Below are 17,371 nucleotides of genomic sequence, written 5' to 3' on the forward strand. Positions count from 1 at the left end.
AGGACAGTTTAGTAGTGCTGGCTGGACATCTCAGTGGAAAAGACAGATACTGTCTGGCCACAGAAGGTCGAGCAATAAACAGCATCAGTACGGTGACGTCTTTAGCCTGCCTGAATATAATCCATCGTATAACTCGGCCATAATCAATCATTTCATATTAAAAATAGCTTATTTGCATTATGTCGTTGATGCTATTATTTTCTGTCCTCAGAGCGAGGCTTTGTGAATGTGAAGACTGCTCAGCGGCAGAACATTTCAGTCAAGCTGCAAGAGAACGTGGAGCTGAGAGTGGAGATCGAGGCCTACCCTCCCCCTCTGGTCCGCTGGAGCAAAGACGGCGCCTCCATCAAGGGAGATAACATGAGCAGACGAGAGCATGAGATCAGGTGAGACATCCAACCAAACCCGGTAAAAAAAAAAGAAATACCCCTCAAACTATAAAGCAACTGAAGACATCGTATATGTTACTTTTTAGGTAATTAGCAATTTAGCAGTGGACCTCTGTTAGAGGTGGCAGCCTCCAGAGGCGTCCAGCTTTTGTCAGTCACCACCAGATAAGCTGAGAGAAACACAATACTCTCTAGAGGGCAGTTCTCCAATCATTCATCACACAGGAACCATAAACACAGGATACCTGTCACAACTCACACATGTCTTTCAGTAAAATGCCAAACGATGTTGCGTTTGCAGGACTGTGTTTTCAGATCAAATGGGATCAAAAGTGAAATATCACCGATATTACACAGAGACAAGCCCTCTGTTCACAAACAAGCCCTTCACCATAAATAAAAATAGAGAAAAATACCAGATGTGACACGTTTACTGAAAGGAAACAAAAAAGTACAACACATAGAAGAGTACATGACGACGTTCCCTGGAAATAAATTGAGAAATATTCCCATATCTGAAAGGTGCATCATTTAGAGAGAGAAAGAGAGCACCAGACATCTTGAGAAAATCTTGAGCTCCCTTCTTTGCTTTCATGTAAAAGTAGACAGAATCAACGTATAACCTGTTATAACAGCAGTTTGTGTATATTTTCTTTCCTTCCTTCTACCTCAGGTATGTCACCGTGCTCACCTTGGTGAGAGTGAGGAAGGAGCAGAAGGGCGTATACACCGTCCTCGTCACAAACGGGGATGACACAAAGGAAGTGACCTTTGACCTGGAGGTCCATGGTAAGACGCCGTTTTAAGAATAATCACACCGTACGTGTGTGTTCCCGTCTATTTTGAGTTCTTGTATCGCAGTACTGGCAGATGATTTGAAAGTGCTTAAAAAAAAAAAAAAATGGAGGACGAAAACTTTGTTTTCATCCGCGTCAGCAATGATGAACGGCCGTCGAACTCCCTGTGTGTAGTTCCCTCTCAGATTAAAGACCTGACTGACCACCACCTCCCTGGGAAGAGACACTTAGTGACCTGCGTAGCTGAGGGGGTCCCGACCCCGACCATCCAGTGGTACAGCTGTGACAGCATGCACCAGTAAGTCCCCCCCCTCATCTCTGAACTGTCACATAACAAACACTGGGAGGGTTGACCATGCACAGAAAATTTGATTTCGGCTCCGTTCCGCTGATCTCCTGCTGCAGATGTAGCAACCAGACGGCGCTGTGGCATCCGCTGACACCAGAGCCCGAGTTGCTGAGCATCCGGACAAATGTCAGCTACAGCGAGACTCGTAAAACCAGCCAGGTGCGGAGCCAGGTGACCTTCCACAAGCCCCAGCAGGTCACCGTGCGCTGTGAGACCAGCAACCAAGCAGGGCTCCTCGACAGAAGAGACGTCAAGCTGGTGTCCAGCAGTAGGTGTCCCGACGAGGATGTTGCATTTGTGTGCACCACTTTGCTATCGGATCGTTAAAATATGATAACAATAATATGACATTTGAGTTAAAGCAAACAAACATAGCGATCTGGTCCAACAAATGAAGAACAAGTCTGAAAATCATCACACAGACACAGTTCACGGTTTCACTAAATAGTAAATCATATTTGTACTTAAGCTATAAATATCCGTCTATCGATTCTATACTTTCTGTACAAAATGATTGCCAACATGTTAATTTAATGAAGTTTTATGTCTGTTGGTTGAATATTCTCTGTTTTCAACCATCTAACGGCGTGCGTCCTTTTGCCTGTTGCAGCTCTGTACTCCCAGGTGGCAGTGTTGGCTGCTGTATTAGCCCTCGTGGTCATCATTATCATATCTATCATCGTCCTCATTGCTGTGTGGAGGAAGGTGAGAAGTCCCAAACTCAACCATCGCCATTTCTTTTAGCTCCCCATGTTTAAATGCAATGTATGCTGAATTAAAAGCCTTTTGCTTTGGTGGTTGTTCACTCATGTGTTTCGTCTCCTTCCCGTGTGTTGTCAGAAACCTCGCTATGAGATCAGATGGAAGGTGATAGAGTCCGTGAGCCAGGACGGTCACGAGTACATCTACGTGGATCCCATTCACCTGCCCTATGACCTGGCCTGGGAAATGCCACGAGACAACCTGGTGCTTGGTGAGTCCTCCTGGGGGACAGACGACAGTGTGGAGTGATGAGCCCATTGAGACTCTCTATGTGACGTGGGCTGTCTGAATGTACTGAACAAATTGTTATAATAATAGAGTTTGGGATTGCATTTTTAAACCTGCATAGATGATTTAATCTATTTATTGATTCTCAGATTACTGTTAATATATGATTTAATTACATCTCCTTTTTTTTTATTGCTGCCTCTTTTTATAGTTGGTCAGTGTGTTTGTTGCTTTTCACAGACTTTTAGACTAACAGACTTTTAGAGCAAAGAAACAAGTATGCCAGGTGACTTTAGTGCTGGTGGTTTGGGTTGTCTGGGCTAGAACAGGCTAGAATACTAAGTGAGGTGCACCAAATGGCTCTAATCCCACCTCGTTTGTTAAAGCTCTTTGTTTTTGTTTTTGCGTTGTTGGTAGTCAGCTGCTCCTTACAAACAGGAAAACGCCGCGGTTAGACCGCTGCTCAAGAATTTGGGCCGTCCGCTATAAGCTGCTCCATCCAGTTACCAGAGAAATGTGTTCACATTGATATTTTAATGAACAGAGGTTGCCCCCTTTCCTCTGCAAAGCATATGCTCAATTCACACTCCGTCCCACTGAGACTCTCTGTGTTTTTCAGGTCGCACTCTTGGATCGGGAGCCTTTGGCAGGGTGGTCGAGGCAACTGCGTACGGTCTCACTCATTCCCAGTCCAGCACAAAGGTGGCTGTGAAAATGCTGAAATGTAAGACATTAAAATGTGAACTTGTGTGAACAAATGTGCAGCCCACAGTAGCGCCCCCTGCATACAGTAGCTGTCAGTTATTGTGACACCGGTGCCATATTTCCTGCAAGAACAGAGAGAGCAGCAGCCTGCTGTGCTTTAGTTTGGTTGCCAACCTGGTTTGAGGTTCAGCCAACGGGTCATTGAGCAGTTTGGCAAGGACACAGTGAGGCCTCAGTTTGTTTAGAGCTCATACCTGCCTCATGCTGCCCAACTATATTCATCTCTCTCTCTCCCTCCCCATCCAGCTACAGCCAGGAGGAGTGAAACTCAGGCTCTGATGTCAGAGTTGAAGATCATGAGTCACCTGGGACCTCACCTCAACATCGTGAACTTGCTGGGAGCTTGCACCAAACATGGTGAGCACCACAGTGAGCGCCGGTGCTATACTGGGCTAACACACATGATAATTAGGTCTTTTTATAGTTGTGGCATTAACAGTCCGCTGTGAGCATGTTCTTCAAGGGGAAACTGTCCTGGTGTTGCAGTTGGCTTAGATGTCTACTTTGCAAAGGCTTTGTTTGTCCTCTAAGTCTGTTTTCTTTGTCTGTGAACTCATAAAACACATTTTTGCATCAACAGTTTCTCTAAAAGTGATCAAATACCAATTTTATGGAAGAAAATGTTGTTGAGGTGAATCTCTGTCAAATAAAAAAAGAAGAAAAAAAACATCCTCAAGGTTATAAAGTTAAGTATATTTTGAGATGAGTAAAGAAATGGATACTATTGTTTATTGTTAAATGGATCCCCATTAGCTGTCGCCAAGGTGGGACGAGTTAGTCTTCCTGGGGTCCCCCCCCCCCAAAAAAAACTATTAAGATTAACTATTTAACAGGATGTTACCAATGAAAAATAGATTTCCATATTTTTTGATGATGTGGTTTCCACAAAGTGTTAATGTTTGTTTTTAAGTAGCTGTGTCTAGAATAGGTATGACACTGTACAACATTAGTTTTGTAGAAAAATGGAAGTAAATTAACTTAAAGTATTGTGTACATCAGTTCACAATGTTTTTAATATTTCTTGCCAGAAGTATTCTCTATTGGATGTGAAGAGGAAATGGAAAACCAAGTGAATAGTTTAAAATGCTAATGAAATGCTACTGTCAAACCCACATGCTCAGTTAAGATAGAAAGAGGTTTATATTTGATTAAAATGTGTCCGTATTTCTTCATCTGAATGAGTAACAGACATCCTTTTGCACGTTGAGAACAAGCGAGAAAGTTACAATTTCATGCAAAGGGTTCAAACATTCATGTGGCTTCAGAGGTTGAAGAAAAAGGGAAACATGGCAAGAGATAGAAACACATTGTGTTTGGACTGGAAACACTCTGTGGCGGCTCCTATCATGCACGCCTGTGCATCATTTAAACCATGTATCATCTGTTCATTTATTAACCACAGACACAAACATATTACCATGATGTCAGAAATAGAATTGTATAACTGATCTTACACAATATTATTTAAGTGACTGATGTATACAATTTGTTATTGACTCATTTTGACCATTTAATAACGTGCAAACTCTTAAGACTTTCCAAAATATTTCACAAACTAAATCTAGCTAAAAATTTGCTCTTGAATGCGTGTTTTTGTCGTACGAAAAGAAAATGTGTATATGTTTGGTTAACCACAAATTTTGATTTCTTCCACTAATCAGGCCCTCTGTATCTGGTGACTGAGTACTGTCGCTATGGCGACCTGGTGGACTACCTGCACAGGAACAAGCACAGCCTGCTGCAGAACTACGCTGAGAAGAACCAAGATGACGGCTGCCTCATCTCGAGAGGAAGCACTCCGCTCAGCCAGAGGAAAGGGTCAGAGGAACACACATTTATATATATATATATATAAGTATTCATATTATTTATGCTGTCACATTGACATGATGAAGAACCCTGAATAAATAGGGACTCCGTTCATCACATTGCATTGTTGAACTCTCCCTGCAGCTATGTGTCCTTCGGAAGTGAGAGTGATGGCGGATACATGGACATGAGTAAAGATGAGCCCACCATCTACGTGCCCATGCAGGAGCAGATGGACTCCATCAAGTATGCAGACATCCAACCCTCTCCCTACGAGTCTCCCTACCAGCAGGACATCTATCAGGAACAAGGTTGGGTTTGTGTGTTTATGTTGATATAAGTGCTGAGCATGGATGATAATTCATTCTCCAGGGTCGCCAATGAAAACGAGTATGATGAATCCAGCACGCCGACTCCAGGAAACGCGGAAGAATGATGGACATTATGAGTGTCGCATAATCAACACCATTTATCCGTGAAAAGCACTGTATTTTATCAGCCGACTTGAAACAGTGCATTTCGTGAACACGCAAATTGTTTTTGCGTCGTAAATCAATGACTACATTTTGCATTCTCTCCGGCCTTTGATCAAAAAGCACTTACAGATGTTACAGCATATGAAGGGCGGGAGCTTAATTTCAGCCCATGCAGTCACAGGACAGTCGGAGTTCCCCCCGACAACAAGACAATGCCTTCATTCATCCGACGCTCTTCACCTTCTCTTCTTCTCATTGTTTGTCCGGTCACTTTGTCATCGTGTTCAGGTGGCGACAGATTGGACCTGGCCATCAGTGACTCCTCCACCCTCACCTACGACGATCTGTTGGGCTTTAGCTATCAAGTGGCAAAGGGGATGGAGTTCCTCGCCTCCAAGAACGTAGGCTATCAGTCATGATGTTGCATAATACGTACTCAGGCCTCGAGATTCCATTGTTTCCATTTAAAGGGATAGTTACATATATTGGGAAACATGGTCATTCTCATTCTTTGATTGATCCCACTCTCACGCCAAATATGAAGCTACTGTGAGCAGCTGGTTAGCTTAGCTTAGCAACTCACTAATTAACACTTTATATCTAGAAGGATGTGTACAAAAACGTCTATTTGATTGCATTTATTCCACCACAGTGCGTCCACCGTGACCTCGCCGCCAGGAATGTGTTGATCTGTGAGGGCAAACTGGTGAAGATCTGTGACTTCGGCCTGGCCAGAGATATCATGCATGATTCCAACTACATCTCCAAAGGCAGCGTAAGTGGCAACATCATAAAGGATAATAAAAAATTAAAAAAATGAAGACCTGGGTCTCATTCCTCACAAGTTTGAATGCACTTATTCAACAAAAACCACTCAATATAATGTAACCAAAATTAGCTGAATGGGATACTGCAAATACCATAATTAGTGGTAGAAGTCAGTGTCTTTTAACCCTGTGTCTAATTTCATTCATTCAGACGTTCCTGCCCCTGAAGTGGATGGCACCAGAAAGCATTTTCCATAATTTGTACACCACCCTGAGCGATGTGTGGTCATACGGCATTCTTCTGTGGGAGATATTCACACTGGGTCAGTCCAAACACACACATTTCTGCACATAAACATACACGCACACACACGCACACACACACACACACACACACACACACACACACACACACAAAATGCCATTCAGCCAAACCCAAGTCAGAACTTGTTTACACATAAGAGGGATTCATCATCTTTAATTCCTTATGTAGGTCACATTGTACAGTTTTCGCCTGCTTGTCCCCTCGTTGATACTTAACTTACTGAACTTCGGATGAACTTTGATTTATGAAAACATGCTTTAAGGTGACGATGAATGTATGAATAGCGACTTTAAAAGTCCACGTCTAGTTGAAAGTAGTTTTGTTTGAAGACGTGTATGAGGGCTTAATGTTATTAGGCACAGTCAAACTTTGAAATCATCATTTCCTTTTTAGAAAAAAACACACAACAAAAAACCCTCTTCCTGCAAATTTTGGAAACTAGCATGAAAACAAAGGAGACAGTTTATTGCATACGCAGCTTCAGCCTCAGTGTTGGAAAACAAACTCCCAACCCAGCCTCTCAAAGTGGTGACGTAACCGTGTCTCAGCACTTCCCCACGTCTACATCTGAATTTCACTGGACCTCTTAGTTCCAGTTTTCTTGCAGACCTGTCAGAACAACAACAATGATCAGTTGGTCCGCTTCATCTCAGAAAACATAAATGTGCATGACTTCAGCTTTATGGTTCACTGTGACAGTTTAAATTTAGATCTAGTTTAGATTCCTAGCCTGTGCATGACTTCCCGGACCATCATGTAACCTAACTCGTCCTGTTTTCTCCACTAAATCAGATGCATTGTCTTCAGTACACTTTTATATTCTCCTCTAGATTATTGTAATTCAAGCTGCCCGATGTTACCACATTGTTCGTCCATCCCTTCATGGATTTACTGTAAAATTCACAGTAAATTTTAAGATTAATGACATAAAGGTCCCTAGTTAAACCTCTGATAACTTATTCCACCTCTCCACCACTCCCAAACCTCGGACGCTCATCTACAACTACAACTGTAACTGCGAAACAAAAGTTGGCTGTTTTACCCCAACCCTTTGGAATCATCTTCCCCCGAGCTGTCGGAGATGCTGAATGTTTGAACTGTTTTATAAAGCTTCTTCTTTATAGGAAAGCCTTTTTGTCAATCCCTGTTGTGCGTTTTTATTTGCTCCAGTTTGATTTTTCTCTCATTGTTCGGTGATTTCTATTGCAATCGATATGACTTTGTCACTTTGTAACCGTGTTTTTTTAAAAAGGTGCTACGTACATAAGGGTTAACGTGTTCACTTGTGAAATGCTTCCTGCAGGAGGGACCCCCTACCCCGATCTGCCCATGAATGAGTTGTTCTACAGCGCTTTGAAGAGAGGCTACCGGATGGCCAAACCGGCCCACGCCTCTGACGAAGTGTGAGTCTCATTGTAACCCTGCATCTGATGTCACCCGTCTAGTAACTCAGACATGGAACTATGGAACAACAGATGAATGAATTGCATGTCCTTCATATTGCAGTTATGACATCATGAAGAAGTGCTGGGACGAGAAGTTTGAGAAAAGGCCTGAGTTCTCCTTTCTGGTGCACACTGTTGGGAATATGCTGGAAAACAGCTATAAAAAGGTACATCAATATATCCACATCTTACTGATCAACCATCAGCCTGTCTGACCCCTAGTGTTTTATTTATTCACGAACTGAAGTTCCTCATTGATTATTTAATTAGATGGAGAGTTAATGTCTCATATCTGCACATCTAACTCACAAACTGTTGAAAACCTTTCTTCCCCGGCAACAGAAATACAACCAAGTTAACGACAACTTCCTGAAGAGTGACCATCCGGCAGTCGCCCGCACCAAACCGAGGTTCTCCTCGCCCTTTCCGATCGCCGACCCAGCTTTTGGCCCCCCATCGCCCCTCTACGTCCCCCCGGACCCCTACAGCTCCATCCCCAGAGAATTCGGGCAAGAGGCGGACACACAGGAAATGATCACTTCATACAACGAATACATCATTCCCATTCCGGACCCCAAGCCAGATGACGTTTTCACTGACGAGCCGTCAGAAAGCCCTGCAAGGTACGGAGCCGCTGAAAGAAATGCTGCAGATATTTTGCCAAATACTGACTTTTGGAAGATTAGGATGTGTTTGCTTAAGACAGTTTCTTTTTTCACCACACACCCACTCATCCAGATGTTGAGCTGAGACAATAGCTGTATTATGCGGGCAGATATAAACATACAGTCAAATAAAAGCCCAAAAAGTGTTTCATGTGTTTACATTTATGATAACAGTTTATTTTCCCCGTATGTTTGAATTTTGGCATTGAGGCGATTCTTTTGTTTACTTTAACGTTGTGGTTTGGGTTTGAGGAGTTTGGGGAGTTTTGGTCCAGAACCACAAACACAGATGTCTGTGAGGATCTGAAGATCTAAATAAGACATTTCAGTTTCAGTTCAACAGCCTCATTCTTTTAAAGATGTTAAATTATGACTAGACGTGAAACAATTAGCAAATTAGTTGATTATCAAAATAATTGCATTTATTAAGTCATTTTCTTTTGCAACAATCAAAAATAATTTGTATGTAGCAGCCCTATCCATGGCCTTTCAAAGATAAGACCGTTTAGTGTCAGTTGTGTCACTTATAGTAGACAGACTGATATTTATACTGATATATATTAAGATATTTTCTGATATTTTCTGCCTAAAGTACTGCCACTTGTTTTACTGATAAGAATATGTTATCATACATTGAGTTTATATGTAAGAAAGTACACAGAGTTTCACTGGAAATACTTTTCTAACTCTTGAAAATAAGCAAGTATAAAAAGATTGAAATGTTCTCAAAACGGGTGATTTTCATTTCAGTTTGTTTTTTAGTTGAGACCGCTGGAAGGAAGGTAGAAAAAGATGAAAGATGTCAGGATTAATTATGAATCGAAACAGAGCGTGCTGTGTGACCGACTGAGTGCACAAAGTGAAGTTGTGCTTGGTCTTCCCATCCTCAGCTCTCTGGCTCTGGAGGAGGAGACCGACTCCGTGTCGCAGGACACCGCCGACACGCTCCCGGAAGAGGACCGGCTGGAGCGGACCAGCGAGAGAGACGCTCTGCTGGGCTTCTCGGGGACGCCTGAGGTAGAAGACAGCTTCTTGTAGCTACATATAGGAACTATCCCCCTTTTTTTTCTGGGATTCTTCTTCTTTATTTTCAAAGCTGCCTGAAAAAAGGGAACGTGATTAAACTAGAATGTAGCAGAATTGAGACTGAGAAGGCAATCTTTATATTTCCACTAAGCACTCGGAAAGTTTTGCCCTTCTTTTGAGTTTTTGTATCAAACTTTGTACCTCTGAAACTAAAACGGTTACAAATAACGAGCGTGATGTTATCATGCATTCATTTAGTAGAAGCTTGCCATAATATGAATACGGTACTCTCCTCACACATAATCAGTTTACAGTAAGTAAAGATGTTTTTACTGTTATTCTACTGTAGCCAGACTTATGAGGCCTTATGATGCACCCTCCCCCACCCTTTACAAGAACAATGTATTTCACATTTTAATGACAATCATCATGGCAAGTAGGTACATTCATTAAAAAAATGTCCCCTTAAGTACAACAAACAGCTGTATTCACTGTATTCTAACATTGTTTAAAAGAAGCTCTATTTCCAGGATATAAATGCAGACAGATTCTACATGCACTGTTTTACTATGACGCATACTTTTATTTTTAGTTTCATATGCCATAGTGTCAGATGTTTTCAGTTCTTTTTCTTTCTTTCTTTTTTGAGAACCATAAATACAAGTCTTTTGTGAATTTTTGAATACTTGTTATAGGTTTTTAATTCATAGATCTGTGCCAGATTTGCACTTTATTTAGCAAAATGTGGATATTCATAATGAAGATATACATATATATACTAAAACAGAGATTTAATAGTTACACTCAGAATCAACTTTTTGAACGAAACACGTGGCTGTTGCAGTTAATGGGTTTTCTGTGGTGACAGGTGACTCTCTCAAGGAAAATTACTTAACACAGCATATCACTGCCTGAGCACAATGTGGCACACGTGAGTGCCTTTGTATAGATCTGTTGCCTTCGAGCTATTGTTGCTTGTCAGTTATGGAGGGTTTCTAACCTAGAAACCTAGATAACCATATGTATGTATGTAAAAAAAATGATGCTTTTATTCTTCCTGCATTGTATAGTACTCACTCACACGATGTGTCGACTGTCATTACTCGAGTATCGACGGTGTGTTGACATCCAGTAGCTCACCATTTAAAACAAACACTTTGTCTGTAACAATTTAAAATGCACAAGATCACTGTGTCACAATCTACGGTACCAAAGCTCTTCTTAACGTTTACAAATGTATCTTTGTTTTTTTTTTTTTACATGTGCCATTTTATGTGTTGTAAATGAGACAATAAATGTGTATTATTATAGTAGCACTGGAAGCGTGAGTCTTTTGTGAATCGTGACATTCGAAGGTGCATCACACATACGTCGACTTTTCTTCACCCTCGGTGCTTTTCTCTGAATCCTAGGTCAGATTTCTAAAAGCCCTTTGACTCCTCCCTCTCCCACGAAGCCACACTTGAAAAAAGCCTGCTGGAGGTGATTAGTCTCACTTCAATGGATGTCTCGGGAGAATTGTGCTTTTCCATGGCAAATTGGAATCGGCTCATTAATTTGTTGAGCGTGATCCCCCCCCCCAACCCACACAAACACACACACACACACACACACACACACACACACACACACACACACACACACACACACACACACACAGTTCCCTCCACCCTCCACCACTTGCTGTCTGAAAAAAATCATATTTGCTGTGTGACTTCAGTGAGGAGACTGTAAACAGGCAGAAGGGAGAGGAAGGGCAGAGGCAGACAGAGAGGGAAGGGACTGTTGAGACAACTCTGGATGGTGGAAACATCAAACCCAGGGAAGTGATTATTTCCCTCTGTTACACTGAAGACATCGGCAGGTGAGTGCTTTTAAAAGCGATGCCTCCATAATGCATAGCACGTCAGCTGTATTTATAAAGATGCAGTGACTCGCCAATTCCCTAAATGTAATCATGAAACACTTCCACTAATTATTTTTTGTACGTTATTCTGTTTCCTGATTAATTAAGAAGACAGACTTCACAGTAGAATAGATTGTTGTTGAAGTTTACGGGGCAAAGCCGCTCCGACCGGTCAGAAAAGAGAAGTCAGTGAGGGGCTGATGAGTGATGTCACAACTTCAGAGGTGTATTTTTTTTTTTTTTCTTCTCATTTCTCTCTCCAACGCCACAAATCAAAAGAAGAGGGTGTCATAGCACACAAACAACAGCATTCAAACTGCAGTTTTGGAGCTGATCCAGGATGCAGTCCTACCTCGCTCTGCTGCTGGGGATTGTGGCCTCTGCTGCTTCAGGTAAGGCCTTCAAACACTGACTGAAATCTACCACTGTAGGCCTATAGTTTATTTTCACTCTCTCACTCTTATTGATAGCTGTTGTAGATTTAAACAATATCAAATTAAGCAATGCGAGCGAAAAGGTGCTAAAAAAATGATTTTTTTTCATCATTTTGGTGTTGGTTTGAAAGTTGTAAAGTTTTGTAAAGACCTCTAAAATGTGTGGATTGAATTAAAGTTTGAATTTAAACACAATCGCAATAAGATATCATCTTAAAAAGGCCATATTTCTCTGTACCACAACTGACCAACTATCTATAAAAATACATACTCTACAGTAACATGACTTCTCGTGTATTACGCTCTAATGATTTTACACATTTCATGGCACAAACTCGTGGTCAGAGGAGCTAAAAAACACGCCTGCTTCTCCATCTGAGACATAACACACAACGCTTTTCTTTCTCTCTTTCCCCCCATTTTGGTTGAGCTCTGAGCACGACATATATGAATATCACCCGCCAAGCATCAAATTGCAATTTCATGTATTTGCATTTGAGCACATAAAAGCATCTGTTGTTGGATTTAATTATGGCTGAATGAATTAGTTTTGCTTTCCGCTGTGTTACTGTAAGAGGTGCGATTGGGGTCATTTTGAGGTTGGATGAATAGTCCTTTTTGATGATTGAACAGGGAAAGGCAACTGTTTACACTCACGGCAGTTTCTCTGACAAAAAATCTGAATGTTTTCATTCTTAATTCTCTATTTGTTTCGTGTGTGTTGTTGCCGGGAAACAACACACGATAAAACAAAATGCTGAACATGGAATCTCAGTTCTGCTTCAAACCTTGAAACACACCGTCAAAACCGTCAAAGTGTACACTTTTATAACCTTTCTCGAAAGTGTCGACTGAACCCTGAATGAGAGATCGCTTCAGGTTAACAGGAAAGACAGATCACTGTCTCCAGTGATTTCATAATACTAGTCTAACACCCACCCAAAAAAAATCAGATGAATTGTCCAACTTCCAAATCCTTAACAAAGTCATCAAAGAGAGCATTGTTCTTCATCACTCCCTGAGGGTCAGGGTCTTTTTCAGCTCCCTCAAAGATCCCTGAAACATCTCTCTGACAACCGTTTCCACGCTTAAGAGTCTTGAATGTTTGATTCTTCTCTTATAAAATATAAAAAATAAAAAATACAATAATAGAGCTTTTTTTATATCTCCAGTGTCACTGAAAAAAAAGCAGAAGTAAGATGGCTGGAGGGATGTTCTCAGGGTCAAGTCTTCAATCTGTTTCCTGAATTCATGAGATTATTTTCCGAAATAGATACAGACGAGACAGCTCTGGGTTCTCATTTTGCAGCAGAAATACTCTCTGAGAATATGTTCTCACTTTACGTTTTTTGTTCCTCCCTCAGCGGAATGGAGGCGTCCAGTGATCAAGTTCAATTCTAAGGTGGTGCAGACCTCTGAGGTGGTGGTCAGACCCGGGACCCTTCTGGATCTGAGGTGTGAGGGCCAAGGGCCTGTAAACTGGCAAACGAGGCTAGCCAAACACAGGCGCTTCGTGTCCAGGGCCAACGGGAACGTGCGCACCTTGAAGGTGGAACGTCCGTCCGCGGAATTCACTGGAACGTACAAGTGTGTTTACACGGCTGGGTCACAGCAGCTGACCTCCTCAGTGCATGTGTACGTAAAAGGTGAGCTCGGATATATGACAACGGAACAGTAGGACAAGCTTCTTAATGTTGACTTGTAAGTGCTTTGGTTGGCTCAGTGTCCACACCGTCACCACCATATCTGATACAGTTTATTAGAAGGGTAAATCTCATACTGCTACTACTTTTTTTCCAGACCCAAACCGTGTGTTCTGGACCAGCAGCACATCCCTGCGGGTGGTGAGGAAGGAGGGCGAGGACTACCTGCTGCCCTGCCTGCTGACCAACCCGGCAGCCACAGACCTGGGCCTCCGCATGGACAACGGCACGTCTGTTCCACCAGGGATGAACTTCACGGTGTACCGGCACCGTGGCATTCTCATCCACAGGCTCCACCCCAGCTTCAATGCCGACTACGTCTGCACGGCCAGGGTCGGCGGGGTGGAAATGACTTCCAAGGCGTTTTCCATCAACATCATTCAGAGTGAGGCCACTTTTTGAATGATCACAGAGTCTTTTTGAAAGTCATAACGTGCATCAAGACGCCGACACATTTCTGATTTTCTCTCCTCTCCAGAGCTTCGTTTCCCTCCGTACGTCCTCCTGGAGACGGACGAGTACGTGCGCATTGTTGGGGAGGAACTCAAGATCCGCTGCACAACACACAACCCCAACTTCAACTACAACGTCACCTGGAAATACACCACCAAGTCGGTCAGTATGAGGCATTTCTGGGAGGTTTCTGGATTTGTGGTAATAGTCATGATTTTAACGCTGATTGTCCATGTCCTGTTTTGGTCTCCAGAAACCACTGATAGAGGAGAGGGTTCGCTCCAGTGGAGAAAACCGCCTGGACATACAGAGCATACTGACCATCCCTTCTGTGGACCTTACAGACACTGGAAACATTTCCTGCATTGGCACCAATGAAGCAGGAGTGAACAGCTCGACGACGTACCTGCTGGTCGTAGGTAAGCCCGCAGAAACGATCGGCCTCATAGCGAGAAGCTTGGAACATTGTCAACCACTATAAGCACACTCATTTGATTCTTCAGACAAAGCCTACATCAGGCTGTTGCCCCAGCTGTCGCCTAAACTGGCCCACAAGGGTCTTTCAGTGGAGGTGAACGAGGGAGAAGACCTGGAGCTCACCGTGGTCATCGAAGCGTATCCCCACATCACAGAGCACAGGTGGCAGACGCCAACGTCTCCCAACACGTCCACGCAGGAGCACAAGCTCATCAGATACAACAACAGGTACGACACAGAAGAGCTTAGAGGAAACCGCACACGTTAAAATATGATCTCCAGTTTCTCCAATATGTCAAAACGATGAAGTGTAGGATGAGAAAGGGGAAGCTACTCTGGATCTGAAATCTGCTGTCAGTGCATTTTGGGTGAGTTTGACAGGGAACACCAAGGTCATTATGTTTCCTCAGGTCAGGCTAGAAGGAGGAGTGGTGTTCTCTTTTTAATCTGTTGACACACTCGGCGATGATTCATCGGAACCGTCTGAACTCAAACCGCAGAATTAGTCACTTTGGATTCCTCTTTTTCTCAGTAACAAGATCCTATTTGGGGTTAATTTTAGGTACCATGCTACTCTGCAGCTGAAGAGGATGAATGCACAGGAGCAGGGCCAGTACACCTTCTATGCCAAGAGCGACTTGGCCAATGCGTCCGTCACATTCCAAGTCCAAATGTATCGTAAGTGAAACATACAAAGCACATCAGTAAAAGTCAGTGTTGAGCATGCAATACATGTTTATTTGAAATCTGATCATTGATGTTGGTTGGCAGAGAGACCTGTTGCCATGGTGAGATGGGAAAACATAACCACACTCACCTGCACTTCATTTGGCTACCCTGCACCCAGAATCATCTGGTACCAGTGTTTTGGGATACGGCCTACGTAAGTAGAACAGTACGAAAAAGAAATGTCATGACGTTTGGTGTGTTGGGCTTTAAATTCACAATCTCACCTGTTTGTCTGACTGTGTATGTTTTTGCAATGAGGCAGGTGCAATGAAAACACCACAGGGCTGCAGCTGGCGATCCCTCTCCAGGCTCCCACCGTGGAGGTCCAGAGGGAGGAGTACGGCGCTGTGGAGGTGGAGAGCGTCCTCACCGTGGGACCCTCCAGCCGGAGGATGACGGTCGAATGCGTGGCCTTCAACCTCGTCGGCATCAGCAGCGACACTTTTGCCATGGAGGTTTCTGGTGAGTTTCGGATCATACCGTCGTTTTCGTTGTTTTTTTTATGATGTGATCACAAGTGCTGTACTTCTCAATGTGCTGTTCTAGACACATGGTAGCAAAAACGAAATGAAATTTCTTGGTTTATGAAATTGTGTCATGTCATGATCAGCAGATCCCTTTGTAGTGCATAATGCTATTGTTTCATTTTTGCGTAAGCACAATATTTCACAAAACTATACTAACTGTTCTTTTGCAGACAAACTCTTCACTTCCACCTTAACTGGAGCAGCAGGCATCCTGGCCATCCTCCTTGTGCTACTGGTTTTTCTGTTGTACAAATATAAGCAGGTACGATGCCATTAAAACATACAGCGGTCTTGTAAAATTTCGACATTCAAATATTTCCACATAATATTGCCATTGTGGTTTATTACAATCTGCTCCTGTTTTCGTCTTCAGAAACCCAGGTATGAGATCCGCTGGCAGATCATTGAAGCAAGAGATGGAAACAACTACACCTTCATTGACCCGACTCAGCTCCTTTATAATGAGAAGTGGGAGTTCCCAAGAGACAAGCTGAAGCTAGGTCTGAAAATAGAATAGAATAGTGTTAATAAATAGAATAGAAATCTGATATTTTACTGTGAACAACAGTCCTGGTTTAGACGGGTTGTATTCAAATGTTTTCTTGTTGCATGTCCTGTCTGACCAGGGAAGATCCTGGGCGCAGGAGCTTTTGGAAAGGTCGTCGAGGCGACAGCCTACGGTCTGGGAATGGAAGACAATGCGCTGCGTGTAGCTGTGAAAATGTTGAAAGGTGAGAAGTTAAGACCTTTGATTAAACAGAGAGATTGCTATGTTTATGAGAGAGTAAATCTGAGTGAAATGTGAAAATCCTAAATCCTTTGTTGTGCTGGATCCGATAGAGAGAGAAAGATAACAGGATGAAGATATGTACTGTGTTTCTGCAGCCAGTGCCCATTCGGATGAGAGGGAAGCTCTGATGTCTGAGCTGAAGATCCTGAGCCACCTGGGACACCACAAGAACATTGTCAATCTGCTGGGGGCCTGCACCTATGGAGGTCAGACAGCAGCCTGCATTTGTTCTGTAGTAAGTCGGATGAAAATCTAGTTTATTTAAGTAACTTGCATGCAACCACCTTTTCCCCCGGTGCGTCTCCTCCTCAGGACCGGTGCTCGTGATCACGGAGTACTGCAGCCTCGGTGACCTCCTGAACTTCCTCCGCCAGAAGGCAGAGACGTTTGAGAACTTTGTTATGAGCGTTCCCGACATTACGGAGGAATCCAATGACTACAAGAATGTCGCCAGCCAGAGACAGTTCATTAGAAGGTACATCCCCAGATGGGTGCAGCCTGATGATGGAGGATTTGGTGAAAGACATTCAATCTCTGACATCTCTTGTC

The 17,371-nt window shown here is 43.0% G+C and overlaps 1 protein-coding gene across 1 annotated transcript in view; it reads left to right on the forward strand.

Annotated features, from left to right (window-relative positions):
* The window catches only part of pdgfrb (platelet-derived growth factor receptor, beta polypeptide), a 34,754-nt gene that overhangs the window by 11,928 nt on the left and 5,455 nt on the right, over nt 1-17,371 (forward strand). The window contains exons 7-38 of the mRNA XM_084009919.1: nt 212-386; nt 1,063-1,178; nt 1,361-1,484; nt 1,592-1,803; nt 2,146-2,240; nt 2,376-2,508; nt 3,145-3,249; nt 3,537-3,647; nt 4,952-5,108; nt 5,244-5,410; nt 5,864-5,976; nt 6,228-6,350; nt 6,554-6,665; nt 7,971-8,070; nt 8,174-8,279; nt 8,455-8,735; nt 9,668-9,811; nt 11,524-11,667; nt 12,049-12,101; nt 13,508-13,789; nt 13,944-14,231; nt 14,325-14,461; nt 14,553-14,718; nt 14,803-15,004; nt 15,339-15,454; nt 15,548-15,659; nt 15,768-15,967; nt 16,203-16,294; nt 16,406-16,532; nt 16,659-16,763; nt 16,918-17,028; nt 17,135-17,297. Coding sequence (XP_083866045.1) covers nt 212-386; nt 1,063-1,178; nt 1,361-1,484; nt 1,592-1,803; nt 2,146-2,240; nt 2,376-2,508; nt 3,145-3,249; nt 3,537-3,647; nt 4,952-5,108; nt 5,244-5,410; nt 5,864-5,976; nt 6,228-6,350; nt 6,554-6,665; nt 7,971-8,070; nt 8,174-8,279; nt 8,455-8,735; nt 9,668-9,811; nt 11,524-11,667; nt 12,049-12,101; nt 13,508-13,789; nt 13,944-14,231; nt 14,325-14,461; nt 14,553-14,718; nt 14,803-15,004; nt 15,339-15,454; nt 15,548-15,659; nt 15,768-15,967; nt 16,203-16,294; nt 16,406-16,532; nt 16,659-16,763; nt 16,918-17,028; nt 17,135-17,297 — 4,672 coding nt within the window. The remainder of the gene's footprint in view (nt 1-211; nt 387-1,062; nt 1,179-1,360; nt 1,485-1,591; nt 1,804-2,145; nt 2,241-2,375; nt 2,509-3,144; nt 3,250-3,536; nt 3,648-4,951; nt 5,109-5,243; nt 5,411-5,863; nt 5,977-6,227; nt 6,351-6,553; nt 6,666-7,970; nt 8,071-8,173; nt 8,280-8,454; nt 8,736-9,667; nt 9,812-11,523; nt 11,668-12,048; nt 12,102-13,507; nt 13,790-13,943; nt 14,232-14,324; nt 14,462-14,552; nt 14,719-14,802; nt 15,005-15,338; nt 15,455-15,547; nt 15,660-15,767; nt 15,968-16,202; nt 16,295-16,405; nt 16,533-16,658; nt 16,764-16,917; nt 17,029-17,134; nt 17,298-17,371) is intronic.

This window comes from Eutrigla gurnardus (genome assembly GCF_963514095.1).
Source record: "Eutrigla gurnardus genome assembly, chromosome: 5".
Classification (NCBI taxonomy): domain Eukaryota; kingdom Metazoa; phylum Chordata; class Actinopteri; order Perciformes; family Triglidae; genus Eutrigla; species Eutrigla gurnardus.